The sequence below is a fragment of the Orycteropus afer genome, unplaced genomic scaffold (genome assembly GCF_000298275.1).
Source record: "Orycteropus afer afer isolate SDZICR_OR568_19922 unplaced genomic scaffold, OryAfe1.0 scaffold00198, whole genome shotgun sequence".
Taxonomy (NCBI): Eukaryota; Metazoa; Chordata; class Mammalia; order Tubulidentata; family Orycteropodidae; genus Orycteropus; species Orycteropus afer.
Window position 1 is genome coordinate 5,773,133 of NW_006921785.1, and position 16,720 is coordinate 5,789,852.

The 16,720-nt window shown below is 36.5% G+C and overlaps 1 protein-coding gene across 1 annotated transcript in view; it reads right to left on the minus strand.

Annotated features, from left to right (window-relative positions):
- The window catches only part of ACAP2 (ArfGAP with coiled-coil, ankyrin repeat and PH domains 2), a 167,578-nt gene that overhangs the window by 59,001 nt on the left and 91,857 nt on the right, over positions 1 to 16,720 (minus strand). The window contains exons 7-8 of the mRNA XM_042781941.1: positions 10,084 to 10,179; positions 3,399 to 3,473 (exon numbers count right to left, since the gene is read on the minus strand). Of these exons, the coding sequence (XP_042637875.1) occupies positions 3,399 to 3,473; positions 10,084 to 10,179 (171 nt within the window). The remainder of the gene's footprint in view (positions 1 to 3,398; positions 3,474 to 10,083; positions 10,180 to 16,720) is intronic.

Consider the following 16,720-nt stretch of genomic DNA (forward strand, 5'->3'; position numbering starts at 1 on the left):
GTGAAGAAAAAAAGCAAAATGGAGCTCTACTTCACACCATACACAAAAGCCTAATCATAGACCGACAAAAGACCTAAATCCAAAAAGAAATGGTATAAACACTTAGAAGGTAAGTGTTCTTTATGATCTTAGGATTTGGAAGGGTTTGTTAAACAAGACACAAAAAGCATAAACTCTGTGAACATAAAAATTTTCAATTATTAAAGAACTTGATAGGGAGGTAGGGCGTGGGAAGTTACAGAATGGGAGAAGGTATCTGCAACACTTATACTCCCAGAAAGGACTTATGATCAAAATATACGAGGAATTTGATCAACAATTAGTTAGGCAACCTAACAGCAAAATGAGCGAAAAGACTAACAGACATTTCACGAGAGAATATCCAAATGACCCATACACATAGGAAGCGGTGCTCAAGCTAATGAGTTATTAAAGAGGTATAAATTTAAACCATAGTAAAATATCAATATACACCTACTGCATTGGCAAAAATTAATTAAAGACTCTTACAATACAATGGATAAGGTGAAAAGGTGCAACAGGCACTCCCACACAGTGCTGCAATGCTGCTTCCTAACACTTTGAAAACAATTTAGCATTATCTACTAATGCTGAACATTTATATACCCTATGATCCAGCAGTCAGAAATATGTGTATATATCCAAAAGGTTAAGTACAAAGATGTATATAACATCAATATTTCTTAATTAATCAGTAATTTTTAAAAAACCCACATGATTACATGAGACATTTCCCCTTAAATGTTAGATGATTGGATTTTTGTTTTTACCTGTAATGCAGCCTGTGCCAGCATTTAAAGGCAGAGAAAAGGTAAGTATTCACGGTTAGCAAAAATATTACCTTCTTTAAAAGAAAACAGTGAAGTATTATTTAAAGTCAGGGAAGTTAATCTTAGATTTAATAATCTATATGTAAGTTTTGGACCTTCAGTACAACATTGAACCTAAAAACTCAATCTCTTATGTATACAGAATAGGAAAAAAAAAAGGGATGCAAAATATTCATTTTAAAATTCAGTAAGCATATATTCATATTTCTATAAAAATCATGATCTTTCATTTAATTAGAAATGACTGGCCTCCAATTTTTAACAGTCTCTCAAAGGCAATGTCATTAAAACAAGTTATGGAAAAAATGTGAATTTACTTGAACGAAACCAAAGAAAATATGGAGTTAGTCTCACGTGACTACAGCCTGGAAGTAATTTAAAGATGGTCTGGTAGGAAATCTTTCCTTTTTCAGTATTTTCTCCTTGAGTATTAATAACCAATCACAGATGAAAGTTTCTTTACTTCTATTACTAGCTTCTCCTTCATTATTTTCCCTGATATATCTTCCACATCAAAACCAAAACCAAACCCACTGTCATTGAGTCGATTCTGACTCATAGTGATCCCCATTATTTTTTTTTAAATAAATTCCCCTATAATTAATTTCTTACATTAGTATTAATCCTCTATTTTTTTTTTTTTATTTTGATTGTGATTTGGGTGAAAGTTTACAGAGCAAATTCACCCTCCATACAGCAGCTCACATATACTTTGTCACATGACATTGACTGTAATTTCCCACAATGCAACATCTCCCCTCTTGCTTCCTCCCCATAGTTACCTCTTCCCTGTGTCCTTCCCTCCATGCACTCCTGCTCCCTGAGCAGTCTCTCTGTGCATACACAGCCCTTCCATTCTCCCATGATTGTTCCCTCCAAGGAGTGTATCTACCTGAGGTAAATGTTCAACTCATATGCCTGTCTTTTCCTTGGCTGGAAGCCATAGGTGTGGGTTCAATTCCAGACCTGAAGGGCAGCTAGAGGCCATAGTCTCAGTGGTGCCACCAGGTATCAGACCAGCAAACCTGGTCCCCCCCATTTTTTTTTTTTATGATTTTGAGTTTTGTTCCACATTGTTCTCCCACTCTATCCAGGATCCCCTACATAGATCCACCTCCGAATGGTAGCCGGGCATCATCTAGTTCTTCTGGTCTCACAGTCATATAGGCTGAGGATCGCATGGTATACCAGTCACTTGGACTAATGTGTCCATGAGTCTTTGGTTTTCTTTATTCTTTGCTATGGACAAGGAGAGACCAATTGTTGCATCTAGATGGCTGATTGCAAGCTTTTAAGATCCCAGTCACTACTCGCCAAAGTAGGACGTGGAACAGTGTTTTTGTATAAATTGAATTTGATGTCCCCTGCATCTATGGGCATACTAGTGAGCCCCATTGGGTTTCCAAAGCGGTAAATGTTTATGGAAGTAGATTGTCCAGTCTTGCTTCCGTGGAGTGCCTGGTGGGTTTGAACCACCAACATTCTGGTTAGCAGGCAGATGCCTTAGTCATTGTGCTACCAGAGCTCCTTTCTTCTACATCAGGTCTAGTTTATTAGAATTTTAATTTCTAAATAAGCCATAACACAACTTGATTTGATTGCTCAATATCAAGAGAAAAGAATTCCTTAAAGCAATGCCAGAAGACAACTTGTCACACTACTTGTGTTGTCACATTTGCCCTTCAAAATTCTCCTCTTATTTTCAGATTACTGCATAAAAAATATCGCTGGTCATATAAAATAAAATATTATTAGGCTGAGTTTTAGGCATATTATCCTCAAATATTTTAGGGTACAAAAATAAAATCTGGTTTAAAACTTAAGTTCTCATTTTTAAAAACTTATTTTTCAAATATTAGTTTATCTCAAAAAAACAAACCAAACTCATGTCATCAAGTGAATTCCAACTCACAGCCACCCCCTTTGGGTTTCCAAGACCATAAATCTTTACAGAAGTAGATTGCCAAGTCTTCCTTCCATGGAGTGGCTGGTGGGTTTGAACCACCAACCTTTTGGTTAGCAGTCAACAGCAGTCAAATACCTTAGTCAAATGCCACCAGAGCTCCAAATTAACATGAAATACAAGTGAGGTTTAAACATCACATGGGAGATGAGGAGAGCCTTAGAGTGACAGCAACTAGAACATCCATAATACAAAACTGACACATTAACCCTGAGGCAGGTGTGCACACGCACATGCATACACACTCTTTTTACAGGGGCTGGTGGTATCTTAATTGAAACTAAGAATATTGTTTTAAATTCTAACTAAAGGTCCCTTTTAACTTAGAACCTGAAGAGGCTGATCTTTTACTCATCCAAGAGCACTCCTTTCAAATATATTTGATCTGAAAGAATAATACATACTTTAACACTTGAAAAATATTTCACTTTACACAAAAAGAGGAGGAATTTATCTGAGGAATTTAATTGTTAAAGCAACTCAAAAAAGATCTGTTACAACACAATGGTAACTTGCTGAAATCAATAATCTAACGATTGTGTAAAAGGAGCATTGATCTACTTTAACTTTTTTCCCTCAGGTACCTTTTGTTGAATGGTGGAATGTTTTTGCTCCATCTCTCTTTTTTCCTTTGCTGCATCCACAACTAGTCGATCCAACTATATAAAGGGGGAAAAGCAGAAATAAATAAATAAACATACTGAGTTGAAAATCAGACTGAGTTGGAAATAATACATGATTACTTTTTAAAATCATACTCCCAAATCATTTCAAATATAAGCACAATAAGAGTCCAATCAATTTACATTTACTTTAAAAGACACTTTGGTTACCACTTTAAGATGGAAGTTCATATTTTTCCTGGTATCAAATCCTCTAGGAAAAGGTCTATTATTGCCTCTAAGGAAAGCATTTCCAGAACAGTCATGATACCAAGCACGTGTGGTAGGAGGCCTTTTCAAATGCACCGCAGTGATGGCATAGTCGGCCCCAGAATAAGGAAAATGACTTTAGCTTAAGTTGCCTGCTGATCTACCCAGCAAATTCTGGCAGTCACATCAAAGATGGAAACAAGAGATCATGGTGATTTTTTTTTTCCCGAAACAGCAAAAAGTAGTAGCTAAGCTATTGGAGCCAGCTCTCCCAAGTTCACATAACAGATACTTCATATCATTCAAGTTGCTTCATATTTTCAAGTTGGTTCCCTAATGTTATAATCAAGTCTAATTCACTAGGTAAAAGAAAAAGCTAAAGTAATAATAAAATAAAAATCACTCAGAAGATCAAGGTATAAAATCACCCATTTTAAGATACTTTCTTTTTAAACGCTTAGAAACTTAATTACATTAAAATTTTTTCATTTATCTTTTTGTTCCTTTCTTTCACAAAAGATTTTTTTTTCCCACCAGAAAAGAAGTATTTGATCTACATGTATCACATGTATTATGTGATTAGAATCATACTACTTCTTGAACTCCTCCTACTTGCTAGAATAATAAACATTTGAGCTGGAATAAACATTTGGAATAAGCATTTGTCCATTATGTATGTCATCACCTCTGGACTGTGCTTTAGTATTATTTTCATCTTTGAACTCTTATCCCCTCTAACTGATCAGTCTATGTTTGAAAACCAAAATGTAAATATTATCAGGAATATGGAGAAAGTATTAAATGTCCAAATGTTTATCCTTTAAAAACTACAGTGGAAAAAGTATTCTTATAAAATTACTTGATCCTTTATCCATCCTCTATCACAATTTTTTTTTCCTACAGATGAATAATTCTGAACCCAGAATCTTATTACTGGACAGCAAAAAATGATAAAAACAGAACTATCACTATTAATAATTAATAACAGTATTAAATTTAGAGGCAACTATGGTACTCTGCTTTGGTATCTAATACATCCATACTTTAGTGACATGTAACATTGATTTAATGGGTGATGCTGGTACATGCTACACTAGCAATATATATGCCCTCAATAATTGCTTATATAGAATCAGTGGGATAAACATTGCACCATGGTTTCTAAAGCCACTAATTGAATAGAATACAAATATTATTCATTCAGACTGAAATGCAGTACACAAGAGCCCCCAAGATATAAACCAATATTTACAAACTCACACATGTACACCTTACACATGAGTACTGTATTGCAAGTGATGATTTTCTGCCTATCATCAAACTGACAGTAAATTCCTCTGCTGTATCTCCATCCCAATGCTATATGCAGCAGAAAGGGGAAATTTCCCTCTCTGTGTTGGGGCAGGAAGGGAAAGAAAAAATGATCTTTCCACATGTTGGGAGAGGCATGAGTTGAGGAGCTATGAAAAGAACAGAATTGTCTTCTAGATGCTGGTAATTTCATCATGAAGAGTTTGGAGCACAGCAGGATGTGCCCCATGTTTGAGTAAGTGTACAGGCTCCTGTAACTAGTGAAGTATCCTCCTTCTTCTACCTGTGTACAGAATCTCATCCCATCCTACCGGCTCAGATATCACCCCTTCTCTTTCTCTTTTTCAATTTCTCTCTCTCGAACTGGCCTGTTTCCAGCTGTTTTCACATTTGTTCAAATCACCCGTCTTAAATAAAACCTCCCTCCAACCCATATCCCTTTCTAGCTACTATATTCACTTTTGCTTATCTTCACAGCCAAAACATTTGAAAAGGTTACCTACATTCTCTGTTCTCCACTTGCCTATTTCATATTCATCTACCCACTCTAATTCAGCTTCTGTTGTCCAGATCCACTCTCCACTGAAACAGTAACTCTCTCAGAGTCAGAAACAGCCTTCTGGCTGCTAAATGCAATTGACATTTCTGTCTTTTTGAGACACTCTTTCTTTGGTCTATGATATCACAGTCTCCCGGTTTTTCACATTCTCTCACATCTTTTTCCTCATGCCTCATGGAGCTCCTCTTACCTTGTGGTTGTTAACTTCTGTTGAATCAGCTCCAAGTCATAGTGACCCTATGTACAACAGAATGAAACACTGCCCAGTTCTGCACCATCCTCACAACCTTGAGCCCATCATCACAGCCACTATGACAATCCATCTTGTTGAGGTCTTCCCCTTTTTCACTGACCCTCTACTTTACCAAGAATGGTATCCTTCTCCAGGGTCCCTTCTGACAACATGACCAAAATATGAGAAACAAAATATGGCTCCTCTCACTTCTAAGCAGCATTCTGGCTATACTTCTTCCAAGACAGATTTGTTCATTCTTCCGATAGTCCATGGTACATACGATATTCTTTGCCAATACCACAATTAAGATGCATCAATTCTTTAGTCTTTCTTATTCATTGTCCAATCTCCCACACATGAGGCTATTGAAAATACCATGCCTTGGGTTAGGCCCATCTTAGTCTTCAAAGAGACATCTTTGCTCTTCAGCACTTTAAAGAGGTCTTTTGCAGCAGATTTACCAGTGCAATACATCATTGATTTCTTGACTGCTGCTTCCACGAGCACTGATTTGGATTCAAGTAAAATGAAATCCCTGACAACTCTCTTACCTAGTTATCCCTTAAAAGTAGGTGCTTCGTAGGACCCAGTCCCAAGCCATTTTCTCTTCTTACTTTCCATCAGTGAACTACAACCTTAACTTATGGAACCAAAATTTTTAAGTACGGTGTCCAGGCCCCAGCATTTAAAAAAAATTGTTATAGCTCCACAAGACTGAGATTATCTATTAACACCCTCTAGGTTAATTCATCCACTTTCAGGATGCAATTAGCAATTACATGCTACTAACTCTTTTACTTTTTTATTTTAATTAATTATTATTATTTTTTTATTGTGCTTTAGGTACAAGTTTACAGAGCAGAGTTTTACATTCAACATTACGTGCACATTCAGTTTCACTCCCCATTTACCATCCCCAATCCTAACCCAGTCTCTTCCTCTCCCTACCCTGTAAACCTCCCTCCCCCTGTGCCCCTCCAAGGTATGTACCCCTGTGTGTCCTGTACTTTGGTTGCCACTTTGGTGCCCCGTGGTCGATCGCTCCAAGGGATGCATCTCCATAGAGTATGTGGGTGTGCCACCCTTAGTTGAGTGGTCTTGTTTACTACTGCGCTGAGAGCCAGCCACTGGGAGTGAGTTTTATTCCAGGCCTAGAATGTTTCCTAGGGCCATAATATTGGGGGTCTCACCAGACTCCACCCAACCAGTAATTCTGGTCATTATTGAGTTTTTGGATTTTGTTCCACATCTTTCTTCCTACTCTATCTAGGATTTCCAGATTTGATCCTTTCCTGAGTGGCTGGGCACCATCTCATTCTTCTCGTTCCAAGGGCCATCATGTCCTAGGGCTGATTGCTTCCAAATGCTCTTGTTCTTTTTTTTTTTTTTTGCACTCTTCTTCGCTTCCGACAATAGGAGACCATTAGTTGCATCTTAGATGGCCACTTGAAAGCTTTTAAGACCCCAGTCGCTACTCACCAATGTAGGATGAGGAACAAGACTTTTATGTGTTTTGTTGTGCCAACTGAGTCTGGTGTCCCCCAGTACTATGGTCCTGAGCTGGTAGATCTGTTGATCTCTCTCCCACAGTGTCTGGCTATCTGTGAGGGATTACTCTATTTCTGTCTTCTGATGTTTCTGTAAGGATTACAGGTATTTTGTATCACTGGTATCTGTGCAAGTTTAGCCCGCGCTGAACCTATCCTTGGTATAGAGTATACTCCTGTTCACTGACTCCATCTGATTCTCTCAGATGTTTTATGTGTTTATCTGTAGCCTGGTGTTTTGGTGTTAATGGTAATGCGGTATCGTGAAGACACTGGTTGGTATTAGCATCTGTCGTCTATCTCCTATATGCACAAGTCAGTGTCCTCCCTTTTCCTAACGTTATCATGGTGGTCACAGACTCTTTCCACATATCCCTCCCCTTACCCATGTCAGTGTGTGGGCCCCAACTAGCCTGAAATTAATCCTTCCCCTTCCCTCCCCATTCTGGAACTACAAAGTGAGTTCCTGTTCCCAAGCAAACCCTTCTTTGTCTTTTTACAGTAATGGACTCATATAGTACTTGTCCTGTGATTGACTTATTTCACTCAGCATAATGTCAGTTATAACTCTTTTAGCCTCTCTCTTGAACTCTGGATATATCCACTTGGATAACCTATCCTCAAAAGTCAACATATTTAACCTGAACTCACCATATCCCCCTACCTTCAAATTGAATGTACCTTAAATATCACTCAGGTCTATTTCTCTTCATTCCTATTGTTGTGACCCTAGTTCCAGATGCCATTATCTCCTAACTAAATTACTAGAATATCTTAAGTAGTCTATCTCATTCTAAACTTAGGCTCTACCCAATATGGTCTTCAAATAGTTATATTACTAAACTACAAATGAGAGCATGTCATTCTCTAGCTTGATATTTTCAATGGCTTTTCACAGCTCTTAAGATGAAATCTAAACTCCTTTAAGTAGCTCAGAAGGCACTATGTGAAACTGGCTCCTGATCAATTTATTCAGCCTCCTCTGTTACCAGTTCCCACTTCAAATTTTAGACTCCATGCACACGGAGTTTGCTAATCTCCTCCATCTTTCTCATGTCAGCTTTCTTCTGAGATGCTCTGCATGGTACCACAAATAAGGCCATATTAGCCACTAGGTACCTTAGGCACTGGGGCTTAGATGCTTTTTGAGGGCATGCAAAATTATTTAAGATCTAAGAGGAATAAACTGCAAAATTAAATTTAAAAATTAATTTGAATGTCTAAATATATACAATTATTTCAACAAATCAACTTCAATTCATCTTACGTTATTTTATAAACAATGTGAGATGAGGGTTACAATCCAGTGTTTCAGAGGATGTGAGGAGGGCTTAGAGCCCAGAAGATCTTGTGTTCCTCCCAAGTGCAGGTTAGATGCCCTAACTAAATGTGCCTACAACACTTCAACTTTCCCCTATGTGGCAGACTACTAACTGTCCCCCAATAGTCATGTTCCCCTTTCTCCGTAACAAAAGAACCCCTAAAATTCTAACAGGTGACATGGATACCTGGCGCCAAGTCTACTGTTTCCTAGCTTTCTCTGCAGCTAGTGTGACCCTGTGACTAAGGACTGACCATTGGGATATACACTAAAGTGCTATGTGCAAATTCCAAGAAATGTCCTCAAACGTAAGCAGTGTGTCCTTCCTTCCTCTTTCTCTCTTCCTATTAGCTAGAATTTAGGTATGATGGCTAGAGCTTGAGCAGCCAATCTGAACCATGAGGTAGAAGCAAAAGATGTAATAGCCTGGGTCACTGCTGATCAAGTGACCACAATACCAAACCTTTCACATTACACAGGAGAAATAAAAATCTATCTTGTAGAGCTACTACCATTTTTAGTTTTCTATCACTTGCAAAAAACCTAATCCTAACTATATCCAGCTAGAGCACTTAGGCACTTAGTGAAGAGAGAGTAGACACAGAGATTAATAGTCAGGTAACCTGTTAGTTTAATTCTAATAGATTAAGTTCTATGGAGGTAGATCTGTAATTCAGGGCATATACCTTGTGCATCACCCCTCCCCAAAACCATCCCAAGAAACACACACACATTCCATTCAGAGACTCCAATTCCTATTCTACTCTTTTCCCCATTCTCCAAACTCTGTCTTTCAACTTAATTCCCTCCCCTCAGCAAGTAGCCTAAGCCATCTTGAAAAAGAAAAATCACCTAAAAATTTACACTATTAAATCCAGAAAGCTCACCAATCAGCAAAGAACAATGTCCCCAGAACACATATAAAGTTCTGATCAGGTATCAAAAATAATTTGAATGTAATGAAATTCAATATATACAAAATCCTTACAACATACATGTGTGTTAAGGAATTCTATAACCTTAACTTTCTAAAATTTTATTTATCCAAAAAAGTAAAATATATATATTTTTTCTAAATAAAAAGGTGCTAAAATGCAAATGGAAAACCAATTAAGGCATTAACTCAGTTATCAAAACAAAAGAAATTAAAAGTAAGTCCAGCTCTATATATTATGAAGCAGGTATTTTATTTTTAAATTCTTCTTTTCAGTACGTTCATATACTGGCTAGAAAATAAAGTTACTTTTTACCTTCAATTTCATTTTTTGGTTACACACTTAACCCACACACAAATCTGCCACAGAACCGAAGTTCCTCACTAAGTAAATGAATTGTCAAATCTCCCAATATGCTCAGTTTCTTTATTTTTAAAAATGCAGGGATCAGTATACAATACAAAATCAAGAAGTAAGATCCAAGATTACCTGTGCACCAAGATCCTTCATGTAGGGCCCAAGTTCACTAAATAGATCATATCCTTGATGAAAGAAGGCCAAATGTGCATACATAAAGGATAACATCTAGTAGGGAAAAAAATATTATTTTATAATCTATTTCTCAATAAATATTCCTATTTAATGTTCAAAAATTATTCCAGAAGAACCCAAAGTACAAGTCAATTAAAAATTTAATGAGGTAAGTCATTTTTCTTAAGTCTTTCAAAAATATCTGTAAATGTAACAAAAAATGAATTTCATTTAAGATAAATTTCTCCATAGTTTATTATTTTAACAATTTCTAAAATTTTAGTGGTTTACACTGCATCTATATGATCAAAATATATATAGTAATAATCAAATAAACTTCAATAGTATCATCAATTTTCTAGGTTCATTATGAAATATCTATGTGCTCCTTCAACCAAACGCACTTACAAAAGTTAAATTACATAAATCATTTAAATTACAAGTAAGACATAGAATTAAGGAAAAACTTAAGAGCTCTCCAAATAAGACAATCACAACACACTTTACAACCTACTAGATCAACAAGCACAACTTGAAGTAGGGGGATGCTCTTTTCTTTTTATTCTCAACATACTAAAATGAGTCAACAGACTTGTCCTAAAATGGAGGTTTCTTTATATTCATTCTACAAATCAAAAAATGTCATTAATTCAAGATTCTTTTTCCTCCGAGTTGTCCTCTATTTTGCCTATCCTATGAGAGAAATTATCCTATTTTTGTTAGTTAAGAATTTACACTTGAAGGAATTACGTAATTCAATGCATAATACTGAAAAAATCCTCCAAACATCCATGCTATTTTTAGCAAGAAGAGAGATATGATCAATTCTCTGAAATCCAAAATACCTTAATACTCAAGAATCCACCAAAATGCTTTTTTTCCAAAGTAAAAAACCAATTAAATAAAAAACAAGGCAAATGGCAAGAATCACAAAAAAGAAAAGACTGTTCTGGACTCAGACAATGGTGACGGTTAAACAACTTTGTGAACACAATAGAAACCACTGCCTTGAAAAGAAAAGAAAGAAAAATTAATAGCTATGACTACAAAGAAATGTAAAATATTCCTGTATATCAAAACACATAATAAACAAATTAACAGACAAATGTTAAACTAGGAAATACCTATGGCAAGGACTAATAGTCTTAATACCTAAGAGATGTTATAAACCAGCATGAAAAAGATGAATATTCAAACAGAAAAAGAGACAAAGGATATAAACACGCAGCACAAGACTCACAAAATATATATATATATATATATATTAAAATGTTCAAACTCAGTTGTACTAATGAAATGCAAAACTGAACAACCAGATTGTGTTTTCTATCTATGGGATTAGAGTGGTGAGTAAATGTAATACCCAGTGTTGGTGAAAGTTTGGGAAATGTTCATTCTCACTTATCATTAGTGGAAATGTAAATGGTTGTATAATTTTGAAATTGGACAATATTTTTAATAACCAATAAGTGTTTAAGTTTCTTGACTAAGTAATCCCTCATCCATGAATCTATTCTAAAGAAATAATCAGATTACTCATTAGGATGATCAACAAAATGCTATTTTTTAATGTCAAAAACATAGAAATTACTTAAATATCCATTAATGGGTGAAGTTAATTTATGGTATATTACAGAGGTCAGCAAACTACTACTCACAAACTAAACCCAGCCCGCCACCAATTCCATATGGTCTATAAACTACAGATTGTTTTTACATTTTTAAACAGGTGCAGGAAAATGGAAAGAATGCTATTTCATGATATGTGAAAATTAAATGATTTCAAATTTCTGTATCCACAAAATAAAGTTTTATTGGAATAGTCATGTGTTCATTTACACACTGTATATTGCTGCTCTACCACTTGTCTGTCAGTCTGTCATATTGTGGTGGCTTGTGTGTTGTTGTGAGGCTGGAGGCTATGCCACAGGTATTTCAAATAGCTGTGGACAGGTTTTAGCAGGAGCTTCCAGACTAAGATACATTCAGAAGAAGGAAGAGGCCATTCACTTCTCAAAGAATTGGCCATTGAAAATCTTATGAATAGCAGTGAAACACTGTCTAATATGTTCTAATATATTACTGGAAAACTTCAAAATAGTCCTCAAACAATGTCTGATACAGTGCCAGAAGATGACCCCTTCAGGTCGGAAGGTGCTCAAAATACAACTGGGGAAGAGTTGCCTTCTCAGAGTAGAGCCGACCTTAATGATGTGGATGGAGTAAACCTTTTGGGACCTCCAACTGCTGATGTGGCATGACTCAAAACGGGAAGAAACAGCTGCAAAGACCCATTAATAATCATAACATGGAATATCCCAAGTATGAATCTAGGAAAACTGTAAGTTGTCAAAAATGAAATGGAACACATAAAGATTGATATCCTAGACATTAGTGAGATGAAATGAACTGGATGTGGCCATTTTGAATCAGACAACCACGATCTACTATGCTAGAATGACAAATTGAAGAAGAATGGCGTGGCATTCATCATCACGATGGTTCAAGATCTATTCTAAAGTACAATGATAGGATTACTGATAGGATATCCACACCCCTACAAGAAAGATTAGAAAATACTACTATACTTCAAGTTTACACAACTATCAAAGCCAAACATGAGGAAATTGAAGATTTTTACTGACTTTTGGAGACTGAAATTGACCAAACATGCAATCAAGATGTGTTGATTATCACTGGTGATTGGAATGCAAAAGGTGGAAATAAAGAAGAATCACTGGTAGTTGGAAAATATACTTTTGATGATAGACATAACACTAGAGATTGCATGACAGAATTTTGCAAGACCAACGACATTGATTGCAAATACCTTTTTCAACAACACAAACGATGGCTATACACATGTACTGGACAGAGTACACAGGAATCTGATCGACTACATCTGTGGAAAAAGGCAATGGAGAACCTCAGTATCTTCAGCCAAAACAAGGCCATGAGCTGACTGTGGAACAGACCATCAATTGCTCATATGCAAGTTCAAGTTGAAGCTGGAAACAAGTTTTAATTGTCCACAAGTCCACAAGTCCACAAGAGCCAAAATATGATCTTGATTATATCCCTCCAGAATTTAGAGACCACCTAAAGAATAGATTTAATGCACTGAACACCAATGACCAAAAACCAGAAGAATTGTGGGGTGACATCAATAATACCATTCATGAAAAAAGCAAAAGGTCATTAAAAAAGGAGGAAAGAAGAAAAGACCAAAATAGATGTCCGAAGAGACTCTGAAACTTGCCCTTGCCTTGAATGGAGAGTACCTAAAGTAAATGGAAGAAATGACAAGATAAAAAGTTGAACAGAAGATTTCAAAGAGCAGCTCAAGAAGACAAAGTGAATTATTATAATGAAATGTGTAAAGATCTGGAGTTAGAAATCCAAAAGGGAAGAATACACTCAGCATTTCTCAAGCTGAAAGAACTGAAGAAAAAATTTAAGCCTCGAGTTGCAATACTGAAAGATTCTATGGGGCAAAATATTGAATGATGCAGGAAACACCAAAAGAAGATGGAAGGAATACACAAAGTCACTGTACCAAAAAGAACTGGTTGATGTTCATCCATTTCAGGAGGTGGCATATGATCAAGAACCAAGGGTATCAAAGAAGTTGAAGCTGCACTTAAGGAACTGGTGAAGACCAAGGCTCCAGGAATTGATGGAATACCCATTGAGATGTTTCAAAGCAAATGCCTGTGCTGGAGGCATTCACTAGGCTATGTATGCCAAGAGATCTGGAAGACAGCTACCTGGCCAAGTGACTGGAAGATATGCATATTTGTACCCATTCCAAAGAAAGGTGGTCCCACACAATGTGAAAATTATCAAACAATGTCATTAATATCACATGCAAGTAAAATTTTTCTGAAGATAATTCAAAAATGGTTGCAGCAGTATACTGACAGAGAACTTCCAGAAATGCAACCTGGATTCAGAAGAGGACATGGAAATAGTGGCATCACTGCTGATGTCAGATGGATCTCAGCTGAAGGCAAAGAATACCAGAAAGACGTTTACTTGTGTTTTACTGACTATGCAAATGCATTCAATTGTTTGTATCATAACAAATTATGGACAACATTGAGAAGAATAGGAATTCCAGAACACTTGATTGTGCTCATGAGGAACCTATATGTAGACCAGGTTGTCACTGGAACAGAACAAGGTGATACTACATGGTTTAAAATCAGGAAGAGAGTATGTCAGGGTTGTATCCTTTCATCATACTTACTCAACTTGTATGCTGCACAAATAATCCAAAAACCTGGATTATATGAAGAATGCAGCATCAGGATCAAAGGAAGACTCATTAACAACCTGTGACAAGCAGACGACACAACTTTGCTTGCTGAAAGTGAGGATGACTTACTGATGAAGAGTAAAGACTTCAGCCTGCAGTATGACTACATCTCAACATAAAGAAAATGAAAATCCTCACAAGTGGACCAATAAGCAGCATCACAATAAATGGTGAAAAGATTGAAGTTGTTAAAGATTTCACATTTCTTGGTTCCACAATCAACACCAATGGAAGCAGCAGTCAAGACATCAGATGACATGCTGCACTGGGCAAATCTGTTGCAAAAGACCTCTTTCAAGTGCTGAAGAGCAAAGATGTCTCCTTGAAGACTAAGGTACGCCTAACCCAAGCCACAGTATTTTTAATCGCCTCATAGGCATGTGTTGTTGTTGTTGTTGTTATGTGCCATCAAGTCGGGCACGACTCATAGCGACCCCTCCTTGGGTTTCTGAAGCAGTATCACTACGGAAGTAGATTGCCCCATCTTCCTTCCAAGGAGTGATGAGAGCTGGATAATGAACAAGGAAGACCAAAGAAGAGTTGATGCTTTTGAGTTGAGGTGCTGGCAAAGAATAATGAGAGTACCACGGACTGCCAAAAGAATGAACAAATCTGTCCTGGAGGAAGTGCAGCCAGAATGCTCCTTGGAAGTGAGGGTGGCCAGACTTCGTCTCACCTACTTTGGTCATGTTGTCAGAGGTGACCATTCCCTGGAGAAGGATATCATGCTTAGTAAAGTGGAGGGTCAGCAAAGAAGGGGAAAGGTCTCAACAAGATGGATTAACACAGTGGCTGCAACAATAGGCTCAGGTATAGCAAGGATTGTGAGGCTGGCACAGGACCAGACAGTATCTCGTTCTGTTGTACATAGGGTCACTATGAGTTGGAGCTGACTCAACAGCACCTAACAACAACGTAACAACATATGGCTCCTTTCTCCCTGCAATGGTAAAGTTGAGTAGTTATGATAGAGACTGTATGGCCCACAAAGCCTAACATATTTACTATCTAGCCCTTTACAAAACAAGATTGCTGACCCCTCCCTGGTATATTCATGTGGTAGAATTATACCTGCCCACAAAAGTCATCGTTAAATAAAGAATATTTAATGACACAGAATTATTTTGCAATGTAGTAGTAAAAATTGTAATTAACAAAACAATATAGGAGAATGATTCCTATTTTGTTTTTATAAGTAATTTTAAAAGCTACATATATGTATTGACATATACATACACACAAAGAAGAAAAAAAAGACTCATCAAAATATTAACAGTGATTCTTCCTTAGTACTAAGATTTATAAGTGTTTTCTATATTCTTTTCATATATTTTAATTTCTCAATTTTCTACAATTAATATATATTGTCAATCTGGAAAAAAAGGGGGGGGATAGAGAGTATCTTTTTAAAAACATGGAATACAAAGTACTTACCTCACAGGGTACTATGTGACTACACACACACACAAAAGCTAGGGCAGAGAAGCAAGGATCAAAAGCAGTAAGTATAGCTTTTGTAGGAAAAAATTAGTTCAATGAACAAATCCAAGAACAGCAGTATCAAGATATGAAAGAGTTAAGACACCCAAACACTATCTCCCTCCCTACTTCTTTCTAAATTTAAAGCAAAACATGGACAATAAAAAAATCATTGTCACCATGGGTGTAGAAATTTGGGGGGAAAAAAAGTGATCCCCAAATTTCATCTCATTTGTTTTGTAACTATACAGGAAAAAACAAATCAAAAGGTTAATAAATCACCAATTCTAAAGGAAAAATCCTCCAAATGATACTAATCTTATAAGTTCTCAATCTCAAATATTTTAGTTATACAGGAAAATACAAATACTCTGAAAGAGGCTGAGTGGAAATTTTTTAAAGCAAATACAAAAGAGATAAAATTCAAAATCTAATTTAACAGCAGTTTATTTTTATACATTTCAAAAGAAATTCTGAAATATTCTTATATACATTGACACAAACCATTTCCACTTATTTACGAAACAGTACTAGGACTCTACTACCTATAAAGCATCTTATTAAGATAAAAGAAGATTGAAACAAGACCGCACACAATCGGTCTTTAAGGAGCTCACAGTGCATAAAGAGATGAGATCACATAAATAGCTATAGCATAAGGAAACAAAAAGTAGTTAAGTGATGTAAGTATAAAGATCAATATGCTTTGCCTGCTAACCAGATGGCTGGCGGTTCAAACCCACCAGCCACTCCTCGGAAGGAAGGTTGGGCAATCCTACTTCCGTAGTGATACTGCCT